Consider the following 21501-nt stretch of genomic DNA (forward strand, 5'->3'; position numbering starts at 1 on the left):
GCCCCGGCCGAGCCAGGAGCTCCGGGGTTGTCCTCACCTGTTTGTTGAAAGGCTGCTGTGGACTACACGTTACAGACTGCTCTGCTCACCCCTTATCTATGACCCTGTGGTCGTAAGACTCACGCGCTAGATTAAACCAGGAGCAGAGGGAAACTCTCTGATCTCAGAAGCTAAGCAGGGTCGGGCCTGGTTAGTACTTGGATGGGAGGGAAACTCTTAAAGGTAAGCCTGAGTGAGGTGTTTCTTAAAAGTAGAATTTATAGCTACATTTAAAAAACTCACTGGCAACCTCTAGTGGGACTAGATATTTAGAGTTTGAAACCTATGGGTCATATTTTCCATGCATTCAATGACCCTGTTTTACTGCCTAGGTATTTTCTTTGGCGTGATCTTCTTCCTTTCATCCATCATGGTTTCTTGTTGGATAATTGTAAAGCACAAAAAAGGGTAAGTATGGCCATATTCTCCTAGATGTCTACGACTATACCTGCCTCCTCTTGAAAGCCAAAGAGAAGTGAAAGAAAACCTCAAAAAAAAAAAGAAAAACCACTACTACATAAACAGATGTAATAATTCATAATTATAAAGAAGGCCCTTGATGTACATTATGGATAGAGAAGTATTCACACTAAACGAAATATATATGATAGTAAGAACACTTAAAAAAAAAAAAAGCTTAGGATTTTAAGGAGGATTAAGGTTTTACAAAACGGATAATAGGCAGAAGGAATTTTTCCAAAAGTAGACACTTGGCATCCCAGTTTTGCTGAAACACTCCAGGCTCTGACCTCTATATAGAGACCTCATCAAGGCACCAGAAGTTACATAGTGTGTCTCACTGGCCCACACGTCACAGGCTGCCAGTGTCGAAGAATTGAGGCTTTTTACAGGGCATTAAAGAATAAATATTTTATAAGCCCACCTAATTTTAAACTTGCTCAAACCTTACAAGGATTAGATCTAAATAAACATTTCTGACTAGGAAGAGAACATATTCAGCTTTTGTATTCGCTGATTTATTTAGAACAACATCTGTGAGGTCAAAGTCAGTAAGATCAATGTTGAACCGTGATAAACAAATTCTATACCCATGAGGAAGAGTTCATACCTTTAAGGGATCCGTTTGCTAGAGCAAATGTTCCAAACACAGTCCCCAAAAACAAGCCTGACAGAAACTAAAGTTGCTATTTCACAGAGGATGCCAGGGTGTGCTTTTTAGAAACACAGTATCACCGCAGAGCGTCTTACAATCTAGTCAGGAACTCAATTTCATGATAAAGTGATTAGTAGAGATTTACATTTGAGTTAAATCTTTGGCCTTCCTAATTAACATTCTCTATATGTTGTGGTTTGACAGGTAAATACACTTCGCTCTTCATTATAAAAAAAAAAGTGCAAGTAGCCCCGATGCTTGATATTAGCAAAAGTCTTTGTATCAATAACCTTTCCCCCTTAAAAGTTTCTCTTTTGGTACTACAGTTTGTGAGTCATTTTTTTTTTTTTAATTAGGCTTTTAAAAAATTAAGGCTGAATTAAAGTAGTTGGGCTCTAATTTTCTGTTCCCGGACCAATGTCCAGTTAAAACCAGCCAGGGCAAATGATTCTCTTTCTCTTAGAGACATTCATGACAGTCCCGCCCCTCCTCCCTTCTCTCAAGGACTCCATTCCGCATTCCTATGGCCTGTTCCTAGTTCATCGACTGAAGGATTGAATTCCAGAGGCTAGCTACTGATTTGTTTCCCCCATGTAACTTAAATTTCCTCGTATTATCATCCTCGGGCATAAAAAAGATTAACAGCCATTTCATAAAGTATATTTCCTTAGAGATGATTATCTCATCTTATCGAAACACCCCCAGATCACACACCATTTCTTCATGTGTTCCTCGACTTAAAATCGGCCTCCTGTCGTTGCCATGTTCTTTCTGAGTGCGCTGGCCTCGCTCAAGCCTTCCGTGAGCCCCAGCAAGCAGGGAAGGGGACAGGGAAAAAGATCATGGTCTTCTTTAACCTGAAAGCTCAGGGAGCAAACCCGCCAAACAGCCAAGTAACCCACCATCGAACCTATCATACATGTAATCCGTAAACATTTCAAAACTTCTCTAAGCCTTTATTTTTTTTTTGGCCTGTGTTTCACTTCTTGGGATAATGAGTGGATTACTGTAAGAAAATGGCATTTATTTTCATGTTAGAAATAATACAGAACTAACGTTAGCAGGAGGAGGTGCTAAGTTTAAATGATCGGAACCCCCAAGAGCCTTCTCTTGGAAGCAGTTGGGTGAGTCCATGTATGCGCGAGGCTGATAAACTGTGGAGCTGTGGCTACATAGGGCGGGCCGATTATTCTTATCTGGCTCTCAAGCTTTCCTCACAGGAAGGGCAGGAAGGCCCTCTCATGGAAGCGAGAGGGAAGTCATGTGAGAGGCACAGACTAGGAGTGGAGGGGACCTTGGCTCTTGCCTTGCCAGCAGAGCAGTTTACGTCAGCGCCCCAAAAGACTGAGAGAACGGTATAGAAGGAACGGCCTGCTGTATGGGAGCTGCAGGATCGAACCAGGCCCCCAGGGGTGCAGGACAACTCTGCCTCTGACACACGAGACAGCTCAGAAACTACCCATGGTTCATTTTGCGGCAGCCCTCTTAGGTGATGTTTAGCACACTCATTTCATTCTGTAAATATTTATTGAGCACTTCTCTGTACCAGGGACAGTGCTGAGGCTTGTTGAGTATCCATCAGTGAAGAGGGACTCCTTTAGGGAGTTCTCATTCCAGTGGCGGGAGAGAGACTAAAAACAAGACACGGAATTCATTAATTATAATAAGGGGGATAAAGACTAGGAGAAAACAGAGCAGAGTAAAAGAGCTCGGGAACATGGGTGTAGGGGAGACACAATCTGCAATACGATGATTAGGTGGGCCCCATTGGGGAGGGTTTTAAAGTGAGATCATGTCTGTCTGTGTGTATATATATCCTTTCTATTTTGGTCGAATTTTAATTTCTTAGTAAATCTTTAAACTGCTTTTTTTTTTTTTTTTTTTAAAGATTACATATTATGCCTTGTTTGACCAGCAAGTTAGGAGTGAATTGGCCAGAAGAGGTGTTAGCAGGGAAAAGAGCAGCTACAAAATACAAGTCAATGCCTGAGGTGGTGGTTAGTGTCCAGGAGAAGGTGGTGTTGTAATTAATGGCATCTTCCGGAGGTTGTGTTGTGATCCAGGACCGAAGGACTGATGCCTATAACTAGCCCTCTCCTCCATCAGGGAATTCTGCTACAACTGTCTACCAGGTAGTACATCTCTAATTGTCCTACACTTACCCTAGGTTTCAAGGTTGCTCTTTGTTTTAATATACTAACACTGAACTTGGTGAGCAAGCCTGTTTTAGACTTACATCACATCACTGATGACTTCCTATGCCTCCTTGACCCTTAGCTTTCCCAGTTTCAGTATGTCTAATTTCTCCATGCATTTCCTCCCTCTGCCCCACACTGTACTTCCCATTCTATTAAATTATCTTTTTATTATTATTATTAAATTGTCTCTTGTCTCCTTGGTCCCTACCACACTCCTTACCAGCACTCCCAGCATAAAATGAGCTTCTTGTGAGCAGAGACCACCCATAGACACTCAAAATCATTTTTATTTAATGACTTTTGACTTCCACTTGTACAGTAGTCAGGATTAATAATAAGAATAGCAACAACTGGGGCGCCTGATGGCTCAGTCGGTTAAGTGTCTGCCTTCGGCTCAGGTCATGATCCCAGGGTCCTGGGACTGTACCCCAGCCCAGCATGGGCTCCCCACTCAGCAGGGAGTCTGCTTCTCCCTCTGCCCCTCCCCCGCCGCTCATTCTCCGCCCCCCTTGCAAAAAAAATAAATAAAATCTTAAAAAAAAAAGAGAGACAATAGCAACAGCTAACATATTTGCTTATAAAATATTTTTATTTTTTTTTTTAAAGATTTTATTTATTTCAGAGAGAGAGAATGAGAGAGAGCACATGAGAGGGGGGAAGGGCAGAGGGAGAAGCAGACTCCCTGCCGAGCAGGGAGCCCGATGCGGGACTCGATCCCGGGACTCCAGGATCATGACCTGAGCCGAAGGCAGTCGCTTAACCAACTGAGCCACCCAGGCGCCCCTGCTTATAAAATATTTTAAAATTTATTGTCTTTGGTCTCCAAAGCAACTCTGTGAGGTAGGTAGGCCCAATAACATTGTTATCCCAAAGCAGAGAAGACTCTGAGGGCAGAGAAATTCAGCGACTTGCTTAAAATCATACCAGCGGGAAGTTGCTCAGGGGTAGGGCTTCAGTCCTGATGATCGGACTCAGAATCCTGAACCCATTCGGCTACCCAGTAGTAATTTCAGCTGCTACTACTTCTGAATCACATTCTGTATCACCCAGAACTGTTTATAGTACAAAGGGGGAATATTTCCTTTTTTCTTTCAATATTGTCCTCCCATCAATTTTACTGGATTTTTTTTTTTTTTTAAGCTACTCTGGTACATTAGGCCAGTATCCTTATAGAGAATAGTAGGCAATCTCTCCCTTTTTACACTGGTCTGAATTATTAGCCTATAAGAAAATTACAGTATTTCTGCAAAGGACTCTGTCCTTATTAAGGTTTGGTGAAAACGTTCCTGTCCATTCACACAGACTAGCAAGTTCTGTGATTTAACGTTACTGGCCTTTCACTAGTGAAAAATGTGTCATCTGCATACCTTATATTTCACTGTATATTTATACAACAATAATTTGGGACAAAGGTTAATAAGCAGGAGAAGTCGTGCACTGATCACTCAGGAAAAATACTGTTAGGTTTCTCCATTCACAGCCCATTTATCCTTGCCTCTTGTTTCTGCCTCTCATCCATTCCTATTCCTATACAAACCAGCCTTCTTGCACATACTCAGATAAAGCTTTAAAGTCTTCATTGGTCTGATGCTTGGAGTACAAAACCATTAAGACCACTCACTATAAAGCATTCCTGCATTACTCCATATTCGTATTAACTACCATCAATCAAGTGGATAGCCATTCCTTCAGGATACACTCATGAGGGTGGTATTCGCCCACACCCATGTCCAACTCATCAGTCAAAACCACTTTCAACCATTCCTCAGTTAACCACTTAGTCATTGCTCCCTGGAAGCCCCTCCCAGACCCCTGTCAGTACCACCCTCTGCTCTCCCTCATGCAAGGATCTCAAGTTTGCCCTTCCTCATCCTGTGAAAACTTTGGCTTGACTCATTCTTCCTCTTTGTCTCAAGTGCCCTCGTTCTAACGTCCAAGAAAGGGTAAAGGGTAACTGAGTAATGAGGATGTACTGCTAAGTGGTGCAGTGAGTTAACTCCTTGTGCTTCCACCCTTAAATCCCCGAATACCAACACCTATTTGAAACCTAAAGATACCGGTATTGTATCATTTCTCACTTCACTGATGTACAATGAAGCGCTTACACTTCACCCCTGAAGAGGCAGAGCAGCATTACTGGGTGAGATCATGAGCTTTGCAATCAGCAAGAGCTGTGTTCACACCCACTTACTAGTTAGGAAACCCTCGGCAAGACACTGACTTTCTCTAAACTTCATTTTCCTTGTCTGTAAAGTAGGGACAATAGTTCCGACCTCACTTAACACAGTGCCGCCCTTAGGATGAAGGTCAGAAAATGTGAGCTATTGTTACTTACACGTGATTGTTACTGGCATTTAAAGGGGATTAAATCCTTGGAATTACTGTCAGTGCCCCTGTGCCTCAGGACAAGGACTGTGGACGTTAACTGTACAGAAAACAGAACTATCTTCTCTAAAGCAGAAGAGGAAGCCTTGAGTAAGATCCGCCGCGCAGAGCCACTGACCCTGTGAGGCTTAAATGTCACAGTCTGGCGCTGAGTGATTATTTGTCAGTCAGAATTGCTTTGGACATAAGTGTTGTTTTAAGGCGTGGACACTTGTCTATAAGGACGCAGTCTTCTGACACAACGTACGGGCTGGTTTTCATATTATGTCCTCCTCTGTCTTTTGACTTTGTGTGGAAAGGTGGGATTTGGTTATGTTTTCCTTTTCCATATCTCGCAAAAATTTCAGAAACTTAGGCAAATTCTGTCCTAAATCTCAAAATAAAAGAGACTGAGGAATTTCTTCCAAGACTGAAATGTATAGAATTAAGGTATTTTTCCTATTTTTCTTCTTCTGCCAATTAGCAATATCACAGATGAGAAACCTAAAGAGATGATCCACTTACATCCTCTAGAAGACAGCAGTGTAAGGCCTCAAACTCTGCAAACAGATCGGGAAAACAGCAGGTACCTAACGTAAATACGGAATTCATAGTGTCTTCAAGAACTCAAATCCTGCAAATGAGAACAGGATCTGCGTATGTTCCCGCTCTAGTTGGATCGCTGGTACCAGGGGAGTTCGAAGGGACTTCAGGAAGTGGAAATGCCTCGGTTGTTGTCTTGTTGGATTCTGGTTGTTTCCAGTGAGTTGGGTGAGGACTGTCCGCGCTAAGCACAGGCCCTGTTTTCACAAAGCGTTCCGGTATTTTTGTGCAGGGCTGCTATGAACCTTTGAGAAGGAAGCCTTTGTTTTTCTTGTGGAACCCAAGCACTTGCCACGTGGGCGTGCCTCTGGGTCCCCCACTTCCCTTCGATGCACGGGGTCACCTCAGGACCCCGTGGAGACTCTGGCTTTCCTGCCTCCCCACTCCCACTGAATTCCCTGCCTCCCCTGGCCTCCTAGGACTGCTCTCCCCGCCCCCCACCCCCGGAGGCTTGTCACCACACCTCATGCCTGCATTCCAGGAAGTCAAAGTACCAGCTTACTAGCAGAGCTGCCGTGTAGTAAACGTTTAGCTGTTTGCTAAAGGATTGGGGTGAAAAGGGAGACGGTGCTACAACCCAAAGTGGCACACAACGTGGAACTGAATGGTAGAAATCCCGGGACCGTAAAGTGACGGTTTTTGTAACTAAGGTCTGACTGGAACACAGCCTCCCTCACTGGTAGCCTACTTAAGGCTACAGCAGCTGAATGGAGTAGAAGCCACAGAGGGCGAGACGGGGTGGTTGTCTTTACAAGAGTTAATATAAAAACTACTTCACAAGAGGGCTTAAAAAAGCATTTAATTCCTCCTCATTCCTGCCAAGTGACCCACCGAAACACTTTACCACCTTTCTGCCAATTTAAGGTGCATTCGTCAGGCTCAGACTCCACTTACCCAAGGAGTTCTGCCCAAAGTGCTCCCACACTTGCTGTCTATAACAGTTTTAAAATAAACTATTTCCTTTTAAGAATAAGAAGTGCTCATTACTGAAAATGTAGAAAATAAAGAAAAATATAAAGAACATAAAAATTACCTGAACTAGCCTCCACTCAGTAGTTAGTATTCTTAAGCTTCTTTGCATATTGTTTTACATTTGCAGGGTTATACACGGAGATTGAACTGACTGTATAATATTGAATTCTGATTTTGTTTTCACCAAATGACAACCATTTCCTTTATCAAATAACTTATATCCTATAGTATTCAATATAATATTTGTTTTTTGCCTATTAACACTGTTATATTCACTTGCTCATTACTACATTCTTCAAACATGGATTAGTCACATTTTTTTTTTTAAATTTCAGAGAGAGAGCGCGTGAGTGCACGAGTGGGGGTAGGGGCAGAGGGAGAGGGAGAAGCAGGCTCCCCTCTGAGTAGGGAGCTGGACACAGGGCTCGATCCCAGGACTCTGGGATCATGACCTGAGCTGAAGTCAGATGCTTAACCAACTGAGCCACCCAGGCACCCCTGGATTAGTCACTTATAACATGTACCATACTTTGAGCTTATATCTTCTTTCTCATGCTAACTTATAAGAACCTCCTTTTTAAATTTCCTTAAATTTCTGAGTAGAGACTTTATCAAATCAGAAGTATAAATATGTGAGAGTAAATTTATCAAAATTTCCTTTTAACTAACTTTTTGGAAGTGTTCTTTTACATCAAGGGACATGTCAAATTGTGTACATTGACTGTTGATCAACTTTTAATAAAATGGTAGGAAGTCCTTAATGAATTTGTGTCTAATCTCCTTTTTAAGACTGGAATTTTGGCCATAGAGTTCTCCAGGAGCAAGGTTGATCCTCTGGCAAGATGTGGTAGATAAAGAATGAGTCAGATCTGCACCTTGTGCGCCCAAGCAAGGTACAAGGACCAAGAGGGTGATACAGGTAAAGAGGCAGATTCCAAAGACACAGCTGCGTGCTAAAGGACATGAGAATGTTCAAAGATGGCGCAGGTAACAAATGATGTTGGGAAGTCTTGAGAGGTGGAAAGAGAACAATGATGAGGGATCAGGTGGCAGTAATAATAGGGGGTGTCAGATGAGCTGCTGGGCCTCCCCAGGGATCTGTCCACTGGCGGGAGGACAGTCTTCCTGGCCTTAAGGAAGAGGAGAGCTTTCAGCATGGCCAGGGAAGCATTTGGACATCTTGGACTATACAATATCTTCTTTCAGTCATGACGGTGGTATGGGGAAGACATGCTCTCTGAGGCAGACCCTCCTCCAAACTACCAGTTCCTGTTTACGCTCCCCTGCCAGGAGCTGGCTCAGAAAAGAGAGTCAGAAATACATTGTGTGTTAGGAGGGACCTCTATGTTTCTGGAACAAGGCTCTTTCTATTTGGTTGCTCAACACTGAGAACACTTTTCCTTTGGCAAAAAAGGCAATGAGGAAAGGTCAACTTATTCATTAATCTCTCTCTTGTCTACTCAGTGTCTCAATCTATGCCATATTTTCTTGTGCCCTACATAGCAACCACTAAGGAGGGCATAAACACTTCTTCTGAACTTGTAATTATGTGTAATGTTAGCATCACCATTTTAAGCAGCAAATTCTGGGCAGTTCAGTTGTCACCCATGCTGTCACCCGAATAAAAATATCCTGTTATTTCAGTGCCCTTCCTTGACAAAGTACTATAGAGCTGGAAACACCTCGGATCACAATGTTGCTGGAAAGGAGCCAATTCAACAGAGTAAGATGTGAGACTCATAAAATCTTGGAAGTGACCTCACTGAGACGCAGACATGTGCACGTGAAGATGCTGCCGGGCTCCCAGGAGCTAGTAAAAGCTCCCTCCTCTTAGCTTGGATTACTGTCACTCCTTGTGCTTTCTCCTTCTGCTGAACGCACACATCATCAAGTTGGGGGAAAAGACTGCACTTAGGGTATATAAATAGTCTCAATTACTTAAAGGAAGAAGGTGGCACTTCGGATTTCTGTTTACAAGTTTGTTATTCGCCTTGTATGTAATTCACCTATGTATGGAATGGGCTCATTAATGAGAAGATCAAAATCCAGGAGGAAGATGTGAAAAACTAAGTCACATACAATTATACTACTCAGTGATAACCACTGTTAATATTTTGATTCATTTTCTGCTAAGCTTTCTTCATATATGTTTGTTTATACACACATGTCTTTCTTAGTAACTTTTTCTTCTGTAGAACAAAATCTCCTATTAGATCAGAGTAAAATATAGAGAAATCAGTTTTTACTTTCTCTAGGAAAAAAAGTATCTTCTGTTTATTGTATGTGCTGCTGAAGCGAGCACAGCATTTTCTGTTTATTAAAAAGGCATTAAATGAATCCGAGGAACAGGTTTTCAAGAGAAACATCTTAACCAATGAGCTTTGGATATTTCCTAAGTTCTATTTCAAAAGCAATTTGTACTGTGTGTATAAAAACATACTATTTTAAATGAAAGAATAATTTTATTATAAAAGCAAGTGACTTTTTGTATAGATTCAGAAGACACCAAATAAACTAAGAAACCATGACTTTTAAGAATTGCAGAATTAATGTACAGGTCTATAAATAAGTGATCCTGGAGTCCATAACTGGTCCACATGCTTACAGATCAACAATTTATTTGGTATGATAACATGGGCCATGCTAACAATCTAGAAAATACCAGAATCTTTCTGGATATTTAACAACAGATTTGCATATGACGACCGCTAACTACTGTGTAATTCTGGGTTTTAAGTTGCTTTTAGAGTATATTCTGCCACATTTACCTAGATAAATATAAAGAGTGAACTGGACATCAACTTGAACTTTCTTTAAAATCATGGAAGAAAGGGAGAAAACAGCATAAGCAAAGTCAACTGACAAACTAGGAGGAAAAAATTACAACTTATATCGTAGACAAGGGTAATTGGCATATTTAGAGTTAAAAATTCAAAGACCAACCCTCCCCACCCACCTCCCTGTAAATGGGGAAAGGATATCCAGCCAGGCCTCCAATAAAAGAAAGGCAAGTAACCCATGAGTATATCAAAAGATCCTCAATGGTTTTGCTTAGTTGAAACTTAGGGAAATCTATTAGGTCTTGAGTTTCTGAAGAAGTACATTTTAAAGGAGGGCTAGAAATTATCTGTTGGGAATTGGCCTTGCTTAGAATTAAAATTCCCTATCATAAGAAAAAAATGTAAATTCCTCTTTTTCCCCCAGAATGCAGTAGGTCAGTGAGTATTGCGATTAACCAGCATCTGACGCCTGGGACATTGAATCTCAAGAAATTCATGAGATTTTATGCCTGTGACATCAGTGATACATGGGAAATACTGTTTATACTAACTATGGGTAAAATACTGAATTGTCTAACTTCATTTGTATTGTTGAGTAATTCTGTTAACCTCTGGCCTTACATTTTTCATCTGGAAAGCAGGGCTGGACCAACTGGTCTCCAAAGGCATTCTTAGTGCTAACAATCTAATTTTTTTTCTCGTTTCCTTTTTGTGTACACGTAAGCGTGAGGTGTGAGTTCAAGCCTATGACATTTAAATAAAATGTTCTGTCTCCATCACTGTAATGGCAAAGGAATAAAAGATTTTTTCTTTCTAAATCGGTGTCTGGAAAATGGTTTGTAATATATTTACTTTTTAAGGCCTTCAAAAGCCAAGACGAAACAAAATGAATATGCATTCCTTCCGAGAGAAGTGTCCTCCTTTCTGTACTTAATGGTTTCAGAATTCCTGTGTAAGGTGCAGCTTACCACTGGAATGTTCTTGCTGGTAACAGCTAAATATGAAGGTCAACTGGCTGGCAGGTGCTTACCAGGTACAAACAGGTGGCACAGCTCCCAGGGCCAACATCAAAAAGATGGCTTATCTATGCTCTGTTTAGCCATTCTCTTTCAGCCTTTCACAGCTAACCTAGTGTGTAATTCACCACGACAGTGGAAAGCCTTTTCTGAGAGGACTCACAGGCCCATTCATGCTGCTACCCCCACCTCTGAAAAGCATGATGGAAATATACTAATTTAGAATCATCTAACATTAAGATTTACTGCACAGAAGTTGGCCTCTGTTCAATGACATCCCTACACACCTACCTGCACCCTAGTGCCATTCATAAAGCCTTAAAGGAGATCTAGCACATAGCTCAAAACCTGGTCGACACACAGGCATATTCTCCGTGCTCTCCTCTTTGTCACTTTGGCAGTGTGACAAAATCTTTAGGGGGCGTTGCAGGCACCAGGAGCCTTTACTCCCCTACCTCACTCAAAGCCTTGATTCTTGAGTTCTGTTCCTGTCCAGGCTACAGGATGTTCATTGTCAACACTCTCCCTTTGAACTAAGTCACGAAAATGATCTGAGGGCTAAGGGACAGACAGTAGCTCCACTTCATATCAGAGCTTGCACTGCTGATACAGGAACGTTTTCTGTGCAGACAGTCGTAGCTCCCTCCTTTAGACGCAAACCCCACCTTGTTCCTAGTGTCTAAGACGATTAAAACAAAATCTCTCAGCACTTTCCCAGCACTTATTTGGTAAATCCACGCTGGGGGAGAACTGGCAGAGACATGTTAGATGCACCTGACAGCAACGCCCATTTATTTCATGCAGTATTCAGAGGCATTTATTATGTACCTACTACAGACCTAGACCTGGAGCCGCAGCAAGAAAACTCCATTCCTGTCTCATGGAGCTTGTCCAGAAAAATAGTGAACAGGGCTCAGAACCTTTCCAGTGAAGCCATAATTGGGGCAGATGAAAATAAATTAATCAATGTGAAATTCTCCAATTATATTTAGAGTAGCTTGATGAACCCCAGGTAGAGATTTTACTGATTGAAGGAAAGTTCCAGTAAAACCCCAATTCTTGACTCTAATCTAGCTTGTGTAACTAGGAAACCAAACACCAGTCATATTTTCCCACCTTTTAATTTACTCATGAGAAAAAAACTTACTTCTAAGACTAGAAATAGATGGGAAAATGTTTTCATCTTACTGAGATGTAACTGACATACACCACTGTATGCAGAGGGTTGCAGAGAACAGTAGAGACTTTGTTTTCACAAGTAAGTGTCAACATTGAAAAACAGAACATTTCTGTTATATAACTCTATTGCACCTGTAAAAATTAACATAAATAATCCCCCCTCATGGAGTTTCCTACTCACTGTCTCCTTAATTATACCTCCTTTAAGTCAGTGTCATGATGGAGTGTCTGGATTTTAGAATCTAAGATACTGAGGTGTTTTAGATATCAATTCCACACCTATTGTTTCATATGCCCTGAGAAGAATCCAAATATAGTGTTGTTCTCGGAGAAAGAGGATATTCCATGGTTTGTTGAACTCATGAAGTTTTTAGTACCTCTCAGCTATAGAATTCTTTAAATATAGAGACTTTTGTAATTCTAGAAGATGCATTTGAGGTTAATACAGAAAGCTTACATTTCCTCACCATTCTGTTATACCTTAATTCTGTGTGATGCAGGATCAACCCCCATCATTCTATGAACAAAATAGCAATTGATATAGCAGCTGATATATAGGTTGGACTGAAAAAATTTTTTCTTCATCTGATTCCTGTAACACAGGGTCAATATGGAAAACTGAAAAGCACAAAGAAAATGAAATACCCATAATGCTATCACTGATAGTTAATTTTGAACTAATTGCTCTATGGGAATGCCAAAGACAAACACTTATTTGGAGTCAGTTTTTTTAACTTACATATATATATCATAGTTTCTCACACAGATTTTTTTTAACTGCCTCCTGCATAGACATTCGTACCATAAAGCCACCTACCAAAAATTCCTTATACTTTGGCTAGACACTTAGGATTCATTTTTCTTCCAAAATTATACATCTTTGGTCACAGCTCTGATGATTTCTTTGGGATAAACTCCAAATGGGACTGGTGGTTTAAAAGTCGTGGCCATTTAAAAACTTAACATATGGCAAAGTTAAATTAAGCCAAAAAGTTTGAGGGTGTTGGTCCCCCCCTCAAAAATGTTTACTCACATTGGTTGACATTTATCATTCTTTGCCAGCTAATGGGAAGAAAATGTCAATTCCTTCTGTGTACTCTTTTAATACAGGTCATGTGACTTTTTTTCCTCTTACTAGTCATACAGGTTTAATCACAACTCTACAAACAGATTTGGCTCATTCTTAATTTTCCACTTGATTTTCCATTGAGAGATGTTTCACCAGAAAAGTTCTGCCTCTTACGGATCCCTCTCCATCCCAACAATAATGGCTTTAAGTACTTCCAGGAGATTGGCAATTCATACACCCTTGTCCTTACCTTTTTCATGCTTGTTTTTTGCCTCCTCAATAGAGCATTTAGTTGCTCAAGGGCCAACTCAGAGAGGTGAGGCCCCAAATGCTAATGGCTCGGTGTTGTTAAATAATGCATCCACCTTGCTTTACTGGAGGGGGTGGGAGTGCAGTGGCCAAACCTTTGAGATTCTGAAATCTAGGCCCCGAGAGGATCCAAGCGCAGATGCTGAGCCACGGAAATCGCAAGTATTGTCCCTCAATATGCCCGACTAAGGCCAACTCTGGAAACAAGGGCCCAGGGAGTCCGGGCGGTGCGGAGCGCCCCACGCCACACTGGAGCCGCCAGGGGGGCGGCCCCACGACGACCGCGGCCTGGGCCGTGGGTTTCTAGGTTCAGGTCGCGGCGCTTTCCGCGCAGTGCGGCGCTCCGTTCCGGAAAAGGGACACAGACGCCGCCGCCAGCTCTGCTTTCCTTCCCACCCTTCCGGAGTCCGGGCGGCGAGGCGGCCGAGCGCCGCAAGCCCCGGGGCCCTCGGGTCGGCGTGCACACGGATCGTCGCAGGGCCGCCCGGCGCCCGCGGGAGGGGAGCGAGCCGCTGTGCGAGCCGGCGGCGCGGACCCCGCAGGCCCACGCCGGGTCCGGGAGGCCTGTGGGCCCCGCGCTCAGGCCCCGCCTCCGGGCGCCGGCTGGCCCCGCCCATTTCGGGAAGGCGCGCCCCTTCCGCCCAAGCACCGCTCAGGCCACGCCCCCGCGGCTGGCTCCTGACCCCCGGGTGCCGGGGGATTGTTGCGTCTGTTTCCCGGGCCTGGGACGGTGTGGGCTTGGCGGGCTCTTAGGTTCCCACTGGTCTCCTGCAAGATGACGGCGTCCTACGCGCCACGCACAGCCCATCCCTGCCGCCTCGAGAAGCGCTTTTCTTTTTTGTGTTGTTTTGGGATCCCTTTGATGGTCTCAGTGCTCCTGATACCCAAGCCCTCTGGTAAGAGCCTGGAGAGGGTGTGCGCTTTGGCGGCGCACTGGAGCGGGTCGGGGAGGAGGCGGACGGGGCCCAGGGCCCGGGAGCTTTGCTTGGTGGGTCGGGGGCAGGTGCGGCGCTGGGGCGGCCCCCGTCGTGCTATGCGGGTATCCAGGGGGTGTGGGCCCTGTGGTGCCGGAGTTGAGGGCTTGCGAGGCGTTGAGAAGTGAGCCCTGCGGGTGTTGCGCGCGGCTGGTGTTTTCCCCTGGCGGAACTGTGACCCCAGCGAGTGCTTGAAGTGTGCTTCCAGACTGAGGCAACTAGGGGTAGGGGAGCGCGGACTCGGGGCTTGGGGTGACGACTTGGTCTCAGTACCCAGTGCGTGTGGCTGTTGCTAGGATCCGCGGTGTGCCGGTGGGGAAGTTTGTCCTGTGTTCCTTAGAGGGGTGATGACCTTGGGGAGAGGGGGGTTGTTTGTGCCGGGCTGGGAGACCCCGGGCTGGTTGTTACCGGGTGTGGTTTACGGAACTAACCAGGCTTGTGGTGTCGGGTGTGGGGTAAGGAAGCGCACCGTTTGCTTTGCTGGGGTTTGGGAATCCCGTGTGGCCGTGCAGCGCTTGGGTGAGTGTGGGCTCCGGGTGCAAGCATGCTGAGGGCCCCTGGGGCTTAGAGGGTTTGGGAAGGCCACACCTTACTTTCTGTACCTAATAGCAACAGTCACCTTGTTGTCCAAGATCATATTGGTGTTGGTTGGCAGGGTGTTCCTCTTACCAGTTTTTTTTGGGGGGGGGGGGGGACATAGAATCATCTTCCTGTTTCCATCCAAGAGACGTTATCCAATTCCATTACCTAATGGCTTTTTGCCATTGTATTCCTTGTTTTCATAAGGGTGGGTCATATTTGAGGGGAATTCTGAATTAATCTTAAAAGCATTAGTAGTGGGCGCCTGGGTGGCTCAGTTGGTTAAGCGACTGCCTTCGGCTCAGGTCATGATCCTGGAGTCCCGGGATCGAGTCCCACATCGGGCTCCCTGCTCGGCAGGGAGTCTGCTTCTCCCTCTAACCCTACCCCCTCTTGCGCTCTCTCTCTCTCTCAAATAAATAAATAAATAAATAAATAAATAAATAAATAAATAGCAAGCATTAGTAGCTTACTGACAAATGAGTATCCTAAGAAATACACAATAAATAATGTCAATCCGGTTTTCCCTTACACCCATTAAGGGAAACTGAAGGCCTGAAGGCCCCCAACCATTATATTTGTTTAGTGTTTCGCTGCATAAGAATTAGTGCTTATTATATATATATATATTTATATATATATGCGCTAAAGAAGACATGCTTGTTGTGTAACACATTTACAATGAAGCAACAACCATTTTCAGTACTTTGGTATATTTCTTTCTGTCTTTATCTGCACCTATGTTTCTCTGCCCAAGTTATTTCTAGGATCCTATTACATATACAATTTGTATGCTGCATTCTTTCCTTAGTAGCATTCATTCAACACATACTTGCCTTCTGTGTGCTGGGTTCTATTTCTGGTCCTGAGGATACACTGGTGAGTGATAACAAAACTGTCCCATTTTTATGATCCTGATTTCACTATTGATCTGCTTGCACTCACACAAGTAGAAACAGAAACTGTTTTGCTCACTTAGAACCCCAGTGCCAGGCACGCAGTGGCAGTCGAGAAATCGTTGCTAAAATTTATGGGGAGTGGCAGACAAATCAAAACGCTCTATGAACAGTTATGTTATAACCCAGCAGAAGTGTTTTGGAGGAAAGGAGCTCGATTCTCTGATAGCATTTAACAGTGACTAGGGGCCGGGGCAATTTCTCTTACTGAAGAGGCCAAACTCTGCCTCTGTGGGGCTTCTGTACTTACTGTTCCCTCAGGCTTGGAACATTCTCTTCCGGCACCTTGCCTGTCACCCCCTCAGGAGGCCCCCCTCTGACCACCCTATCTCAGATAGACACACACACTCCAGCCCAAATCCCCCCTGACTGGGAGTCACTCTTGCCAAACTGTCTTCTGCTCTCCCTACTAGAATGCAGAGAGCTTCTCTGTCTTGTCACACTTGTGGTTCCAGATTTGCAGTTTTTTGCCCAGTGTCAACACTCTTGTATAACTATTGAGTGCCAGAAAGTGAAATATAAATAATATACTGTAATTAAGCTGGGACTTAGAGTGCCGGCAAAAATTCCTCCTGCTGCCAGGAGGAAGGTTCTTTGAACACCCGTCCTTAGGATGGCCTTTCTGTGGTGCCTAAGCTAAGTCAGGGGAAGCTGACTGTCAGAGAGGCTCTGTCTTCCACTGTTTATGTGGAGTCTGCAGGGCTCACAATACTGTAGTCTTGCTTGTTCCTGATCATCAAAAAGTTCATTTCTGTGGGGGGAGTAGCGTGGGGAGGGGCCAGTGGCAATAAAAAGAAACGAAAAAAACGTTTTAAAAAAGGATCAAGTTTAGATCAGGCTTGGAGCCAACAGTTGAAGGAGACCATGACTGTTGTTTGGAAGAGAGGAAATAAAATGAATAGGGTGCGACATGGAAGGTAACAAAACAGAAATGCAGAAAAGGAAACACAAGGCCAAGTTGAGAGTTCAAAGGTAAAATCAGGATAGGTATGAAACTAAGAGAAAGTACAAATGAGCCTCATTCTGCCGGGCAGAGAAAATACGGCACTAGAACACACATGTGAGTTTTTAAGCAGCTCCCAGGCCCAGAAGCGGGTTTGTAAGCAGACAGTGTTGTGCCTGGAGGCTTGCCATCTCAGCGATGGTTGCCAGCTACATGGGATGGTAGAAGGGAACACTTGTCCAATTCGGGACCAGTCTCGTTCTTCCAGAAGGGCTCTGCTTTTTGGACAAAACCCACCATCTCCTGCTGTGAGTGGTGTCTTTTTTAGGTCTTTTCTTTCTCTCTAATGGATGAAGCCAAGATAGATCCGGAAGTGCTTACAGAGTAGTTTCTTCTGTCCTTACTCTACATATTACCATGCAAAGAGAGCAGTCCTTATCTGGTCAGTTGCTGGGTAACCAGAATACTGGGCGATAGGCAACAGAAGAAATTACATGGCCAGATCTTTCTCCAGGGCATAAAGCTTAAAGGTGATTCTTTTCAGGATTAGATGCATCACAGTATATTCTTGACTGTGGTGTTCTCTTTGACTGCAGTGGTCTTTTGAGTGCCAGATCGTCTTGCCTAGCTCCTCTGCTGGACATACTGTGCTTGGTGTTACGGCTGCGTGGGTGAATGGAGTCAGCCATGGGAACTATTAAACACAAAAACTTGTGATAGTGACTGAGAGATCCACACAGAAGACCGTCGAAGAGAAGGGGACTGGGCACCGCCTCCCCGGGGAAGCAGTCAGTGCTTGCTACAGGAGCCGTTGAGTGGATTCAATGTAAGAAGACAGGAGTTGAGCAGGGTTTGCAGCTGAGCAGGAAGGAAGGGTGTTCAGAGCAGAGGGAGCAGTGTGATCAGAGACTTAGAGATATGACATGGCTGGGGGCTCTCAAGGACTGTGGAGCTACCCAGTGTAGCAGCCGGAAGACAAGCGAGGCAAGAGAAAGGCCAAGGACTAGATCAAAGAGCGAATCTCTGTGAAAAGCAACAGGATAGTCAGGAATGAACAACCCCATCATTAAAATCCAGACATGATGTTATTACCTGTCCTTCCAGGGCACTTGAGCCCTTTTGTGTGACTTGGCACATAGCAAATCTAAACCGGGGTTACTTTAATTTCTGCAGACTCAGTAGAAGACCGTTTCTTGAAGACGACATTGCAGGGTGTGGTGTCCGCGTGGGAGGGTTTCAGATGAGTGTGGTGGGAAGCATTGTCTGTAGTGAACCCAGGCTGCCGGCTGCTGGAGATGTTGGCTTGGGCAAGTTACTTAACCTACGGGGCCTTAGTTGGCTCATCTTAGAGAGGGGGAAATAGTGCCCAACTCATAGGATGAGTATGAAGGTAAGTTAAATTGTACTTAAAATAATGGTACGGGTAGGGCGCCTGGGTGGCTCAGTTTGGTTAAGCGACTGCCTTCGGCTCAGGTCATGATCCTGGAGTCCCGGGATCGAGTCCCGCATCAGGCTCCCTGCTCAGTGGAGAGCCTGCTTCTGCCTCTCTCTCTCTGCCTGCCTCTCTGCCTACTTGTGCTTTCTCTCTGTGTGTCAAATAAATAAATAAAATCTTTAAAAAAAAAAAAATAATGGTACGGGTAGTGCTGGATGTTTGCCATTTCTAAAATTATAAATGCTATCACCACTGTTGTTTAAGAAACAAGACATACAGTCTTTGGTTACCGTACTTGGGAAAAAATAAAATCCCCATGATTTGGAGTTCCCCTTTGATAATGTTAAAGTACTGTTTCTAACAATAGCAGTGATGGAGAATGGGCTCAAAATAAAACAAGAAAGCATAAATACTTTGACATGAAAGAAATCAGATACTCTGTTAAAGGGAAAGAGCTGTCATTCAACCAATGAGAAAAGTTGAAGACAGGCATAAAACAACCAAGAAAAAATTACAATTTACTGATATCTCTGGAAGAAGTTGGCTGACAGAAAAGAGTTTGAATTTTGGTCTAAGAGTGTATGGAACTGGTAAGAGCGCTCATTCAGCTCTGGCACTAGGTATTACAAGTGCAGTGAGATGTCACCCATGGTCCTCAGAAGGTAACCGTCTTGTAGGGAGTACGAACACTAACGACTTTGCTGTGGAGTTGTCTTGGAAGAAGTAAATGGGGATCGTGAGGACACAAATCTTTAAAAAAAAAAAAAACACCAGGTTTTTTTTTTTTTTAAAGATTTTATTTATTTATTTGTCAGAAAGAGAGAGAGAGCACAAACAGGGAGAGTGACAGGCAGGGAGAGAAGCAGCCTCCCCGCAGGGTTTGCAGCTGAGCAGGGTTTGCAGCTGAGCAGGAAGGAAGGGTGTTCAGAGCAGAGGGAGCAGTGTGATCAGAGACTTAGAGATATCGATGCGGGGCTCGATCCCAGGACCCTGGGACCATGACCTGGGCCGAAGGCAGATGCTTAACCCACTGAAAGACCCAGGTGTCCCTTAACCCAGTTTTTTGATGAGAGATGTCAAGAGCCACAGGAGTGGCACCTCAGCTGAAACTGAAGGACGAGTGGGTGGGAGGGTGGGAAGAATGTGGGGTCTCTGGTCAAAGCTGAAGTTAAATGATGCAGGGAGGTCTGGAGTGCTGTCGTAATTCAGGTAATTTAATGGACACTGCCAGGAATTGAATAGGGCTTGAGACTAGGGTGCAAGAGTGAGCAGAGTCCTGATAGTGACGGGCTTTACAAGTCTGCTAGCCATGATAAGGAGCCATAGGCATTGTCATGAAGGCGTTGGGAAGTCACTGAAAGGTATCCGACTTGGAAGAGCTTTGGTCACTGTGCGTCAACGTGCCTCTGGCAGCATTGTGAAACATGAAATGAATGGAAAGGTGGTGAGGTAGGTAAGGGCGCCTGTTCAGAGATGCTGGTAGCACTCTAGAGAAGAAATGGCAGTGGTTTGAACTGGAGGGAAAGGTAGAATTAGAGATGTGCAACAGGCATTTGAGTTGTGAAGACGGTCTGTCATCAACTCAACACCAAAAAATCCCAGCTAATCTAATTTAAAATGGGCAGGAGACATGAACAGACATTTCTCCATAGAAGACAGACAAATGGCCAAGAGACTCATGCGAAGGTTGGTCAGTATCACTCATCATCAGGGAAATGCAAATCAGGAGCACAGTGAGATACCACCTCCCACTTGTCAGAATGGGCAAAATCAAAAGCATAAAGATGTGGATAAACTGCCTTCTCGTCCACTGTTGGTAGGAATTCAAACTAGTGCAGCCACTGTGGAAAACATACGGAGGTTCCTTAGCAATTTAGAAATAGTAATTCTGGGTATTTACCCTGAGAATGTGAAAACACTAATTTGAGAAGATACATGTACCGCTATTTTTATTGCATCACTATTTATGATAGCCAAAATATGGAAGCAACCCAAGGGTCTATCAATAGATGAATGGATAAAGAAGGTGTGGTACACACACACACACACACACACACACAGTGGACTATTACTTAGCCATGAAAAAGAATGGAATCTTGCCATTTGCAGCAACATGGATGGATCTAGAGGATATAATGCCAAATGAAATAAGTCAGTAAGAGAAAGACAAATGCCATATGATTTCACGTGCATAATGGAATTTTTTTTTTTTTTTTTTTTAAGAGAGAAAGCACGAGTGGAGGGGTTGGGGCAGAGGGAGAGGAATTAAGAATCTCAGGCAGACTCCACACTCAGCACAGAGCCTGATGCAAGGCTCGATCTCATGATACTGAGATCATGACCTGAGCTGAAATCAAGAGTCAGACGCTTAACCAGCTGAGCCACCCAGGCACCCCCATATATGGAACTTCTTAGAAACAAAACAAATGAACAAAGAAAAAAGATAAACTAAAAAACAGACTCTTAAATTTGGAGAACAAACTGGTGGTTACCAGAGGGGAGGTTGGAGGGGGATGGGTGAAATAGGTGAAGGGGATTAAAAGTACATTTATTGTGATGATTATTGAGTAATATATAGAATTTTTGAATCCCTATATTGTACACCTGAAAACTAATATAACACTGCTTGTTAATTATTCAAGAATTAAAAATTTAAGAACCCATCTGTCTTGTTTGCTGGGCATGTGTGAGTGTGAAGAATCAAGAGTGCACACTCTGGCTTCAAAATATTATATAGATAGCATGTCGGGTATGTGGGGAGGCAACTGAGTATATACAGTCGGCACCTTGGCTAGAGATCAAGCATAGAGACCAGGATTCGGGAGGCAGCTCTTCTCAGTGGTAATGAGATCATGAGAGTATACACACTCACCCAGAGGGGTGTGCAGAACGAAGTAACGAGAGTTCCCACAGCACCCCATTAGGAACATCACATTATGGAATTAGGCAGAGAAGGAAGGGTAGCCAGAGG

General features: G+C 43.9%; 2 protein-coding genes and 1 long non-coding RNA gene across 5 annotated transcripts in view; 2 read left to right on the plus strand and 1 right to left on the minus strand.

The window, feature by feature from the left end:
- Nucleotides 1-14293, minus strand: part of LOC118014266 — a 78629-nt gene extending 64336 nt beyond the window's left edge. The window contains exon 1 of one of the 2 annotated variants that reach the window (XR_004680233.1): nucleotides 13585-14293. Coding sequence is in view for 1 of the 2 variants with exons in the window: in XM_035010440.1 (XP_034866331.1) it covers nucleotides 13585-13593 (9 nt within the window). In the remaining variant the exon portion in view is untranslated. The remainder of the gene's footprint in view (nucleotides 1-13584) is intronic. The other variant, XM_035010440.1, reaches the window with a different exon arrangement.
- LOC118014268 lies at nucleotides 371-10883 on the plus strand. Its single transcript, XR_004680236.1, has 2 exons — nucleotides 371-447; nucleotides 6200-10883. It is a non-coding gene; the product is annotated as an uncharacterized LOC118014268 (long non-coding RNA).
- A 5-nt stretch (nucleotides 14294-14298) lies between the features above and the next one.
- LOC118014264 (membrane cofactor protein-like) overlaps nucleotides 14299-21501 on the plus strand; it is a 45466-nt gene continuing 38263 nt past the window's right edge. The window contains exon 1 of one of the 2 annotated variants that reach the window (XM_035010438.1): nucleotides 14299-14539. In XM_035010438.1, the coding sequence (XP_034866329.1) occupies nucleotides 14419-14539 (121 nt within the window). In that variant the 5' untranslated portion in view covers nucleotides 14299-14418. The remainder of the gene's footprint in view (nucleotides 14540-21501) is intronic. The other variant, XM_035010439.1, reaches the window with a different exon arrangement.

The sequence above is a fragment of the Mirounga leonina genome, unplaced genomic scaffold (assembly GCF_011800145.1).
Source record: "Mirounga leonina isolate KUSES-001 unplaced genomic scaffold, KU_Mleo_1.0 Mir_154, whole genome shotgun sequence".
NCBI lineage: Eukaryota > Metazoa > Chordata > Mammalia > Carnivora > Phocidae > Mirounga > Mirounga leonina.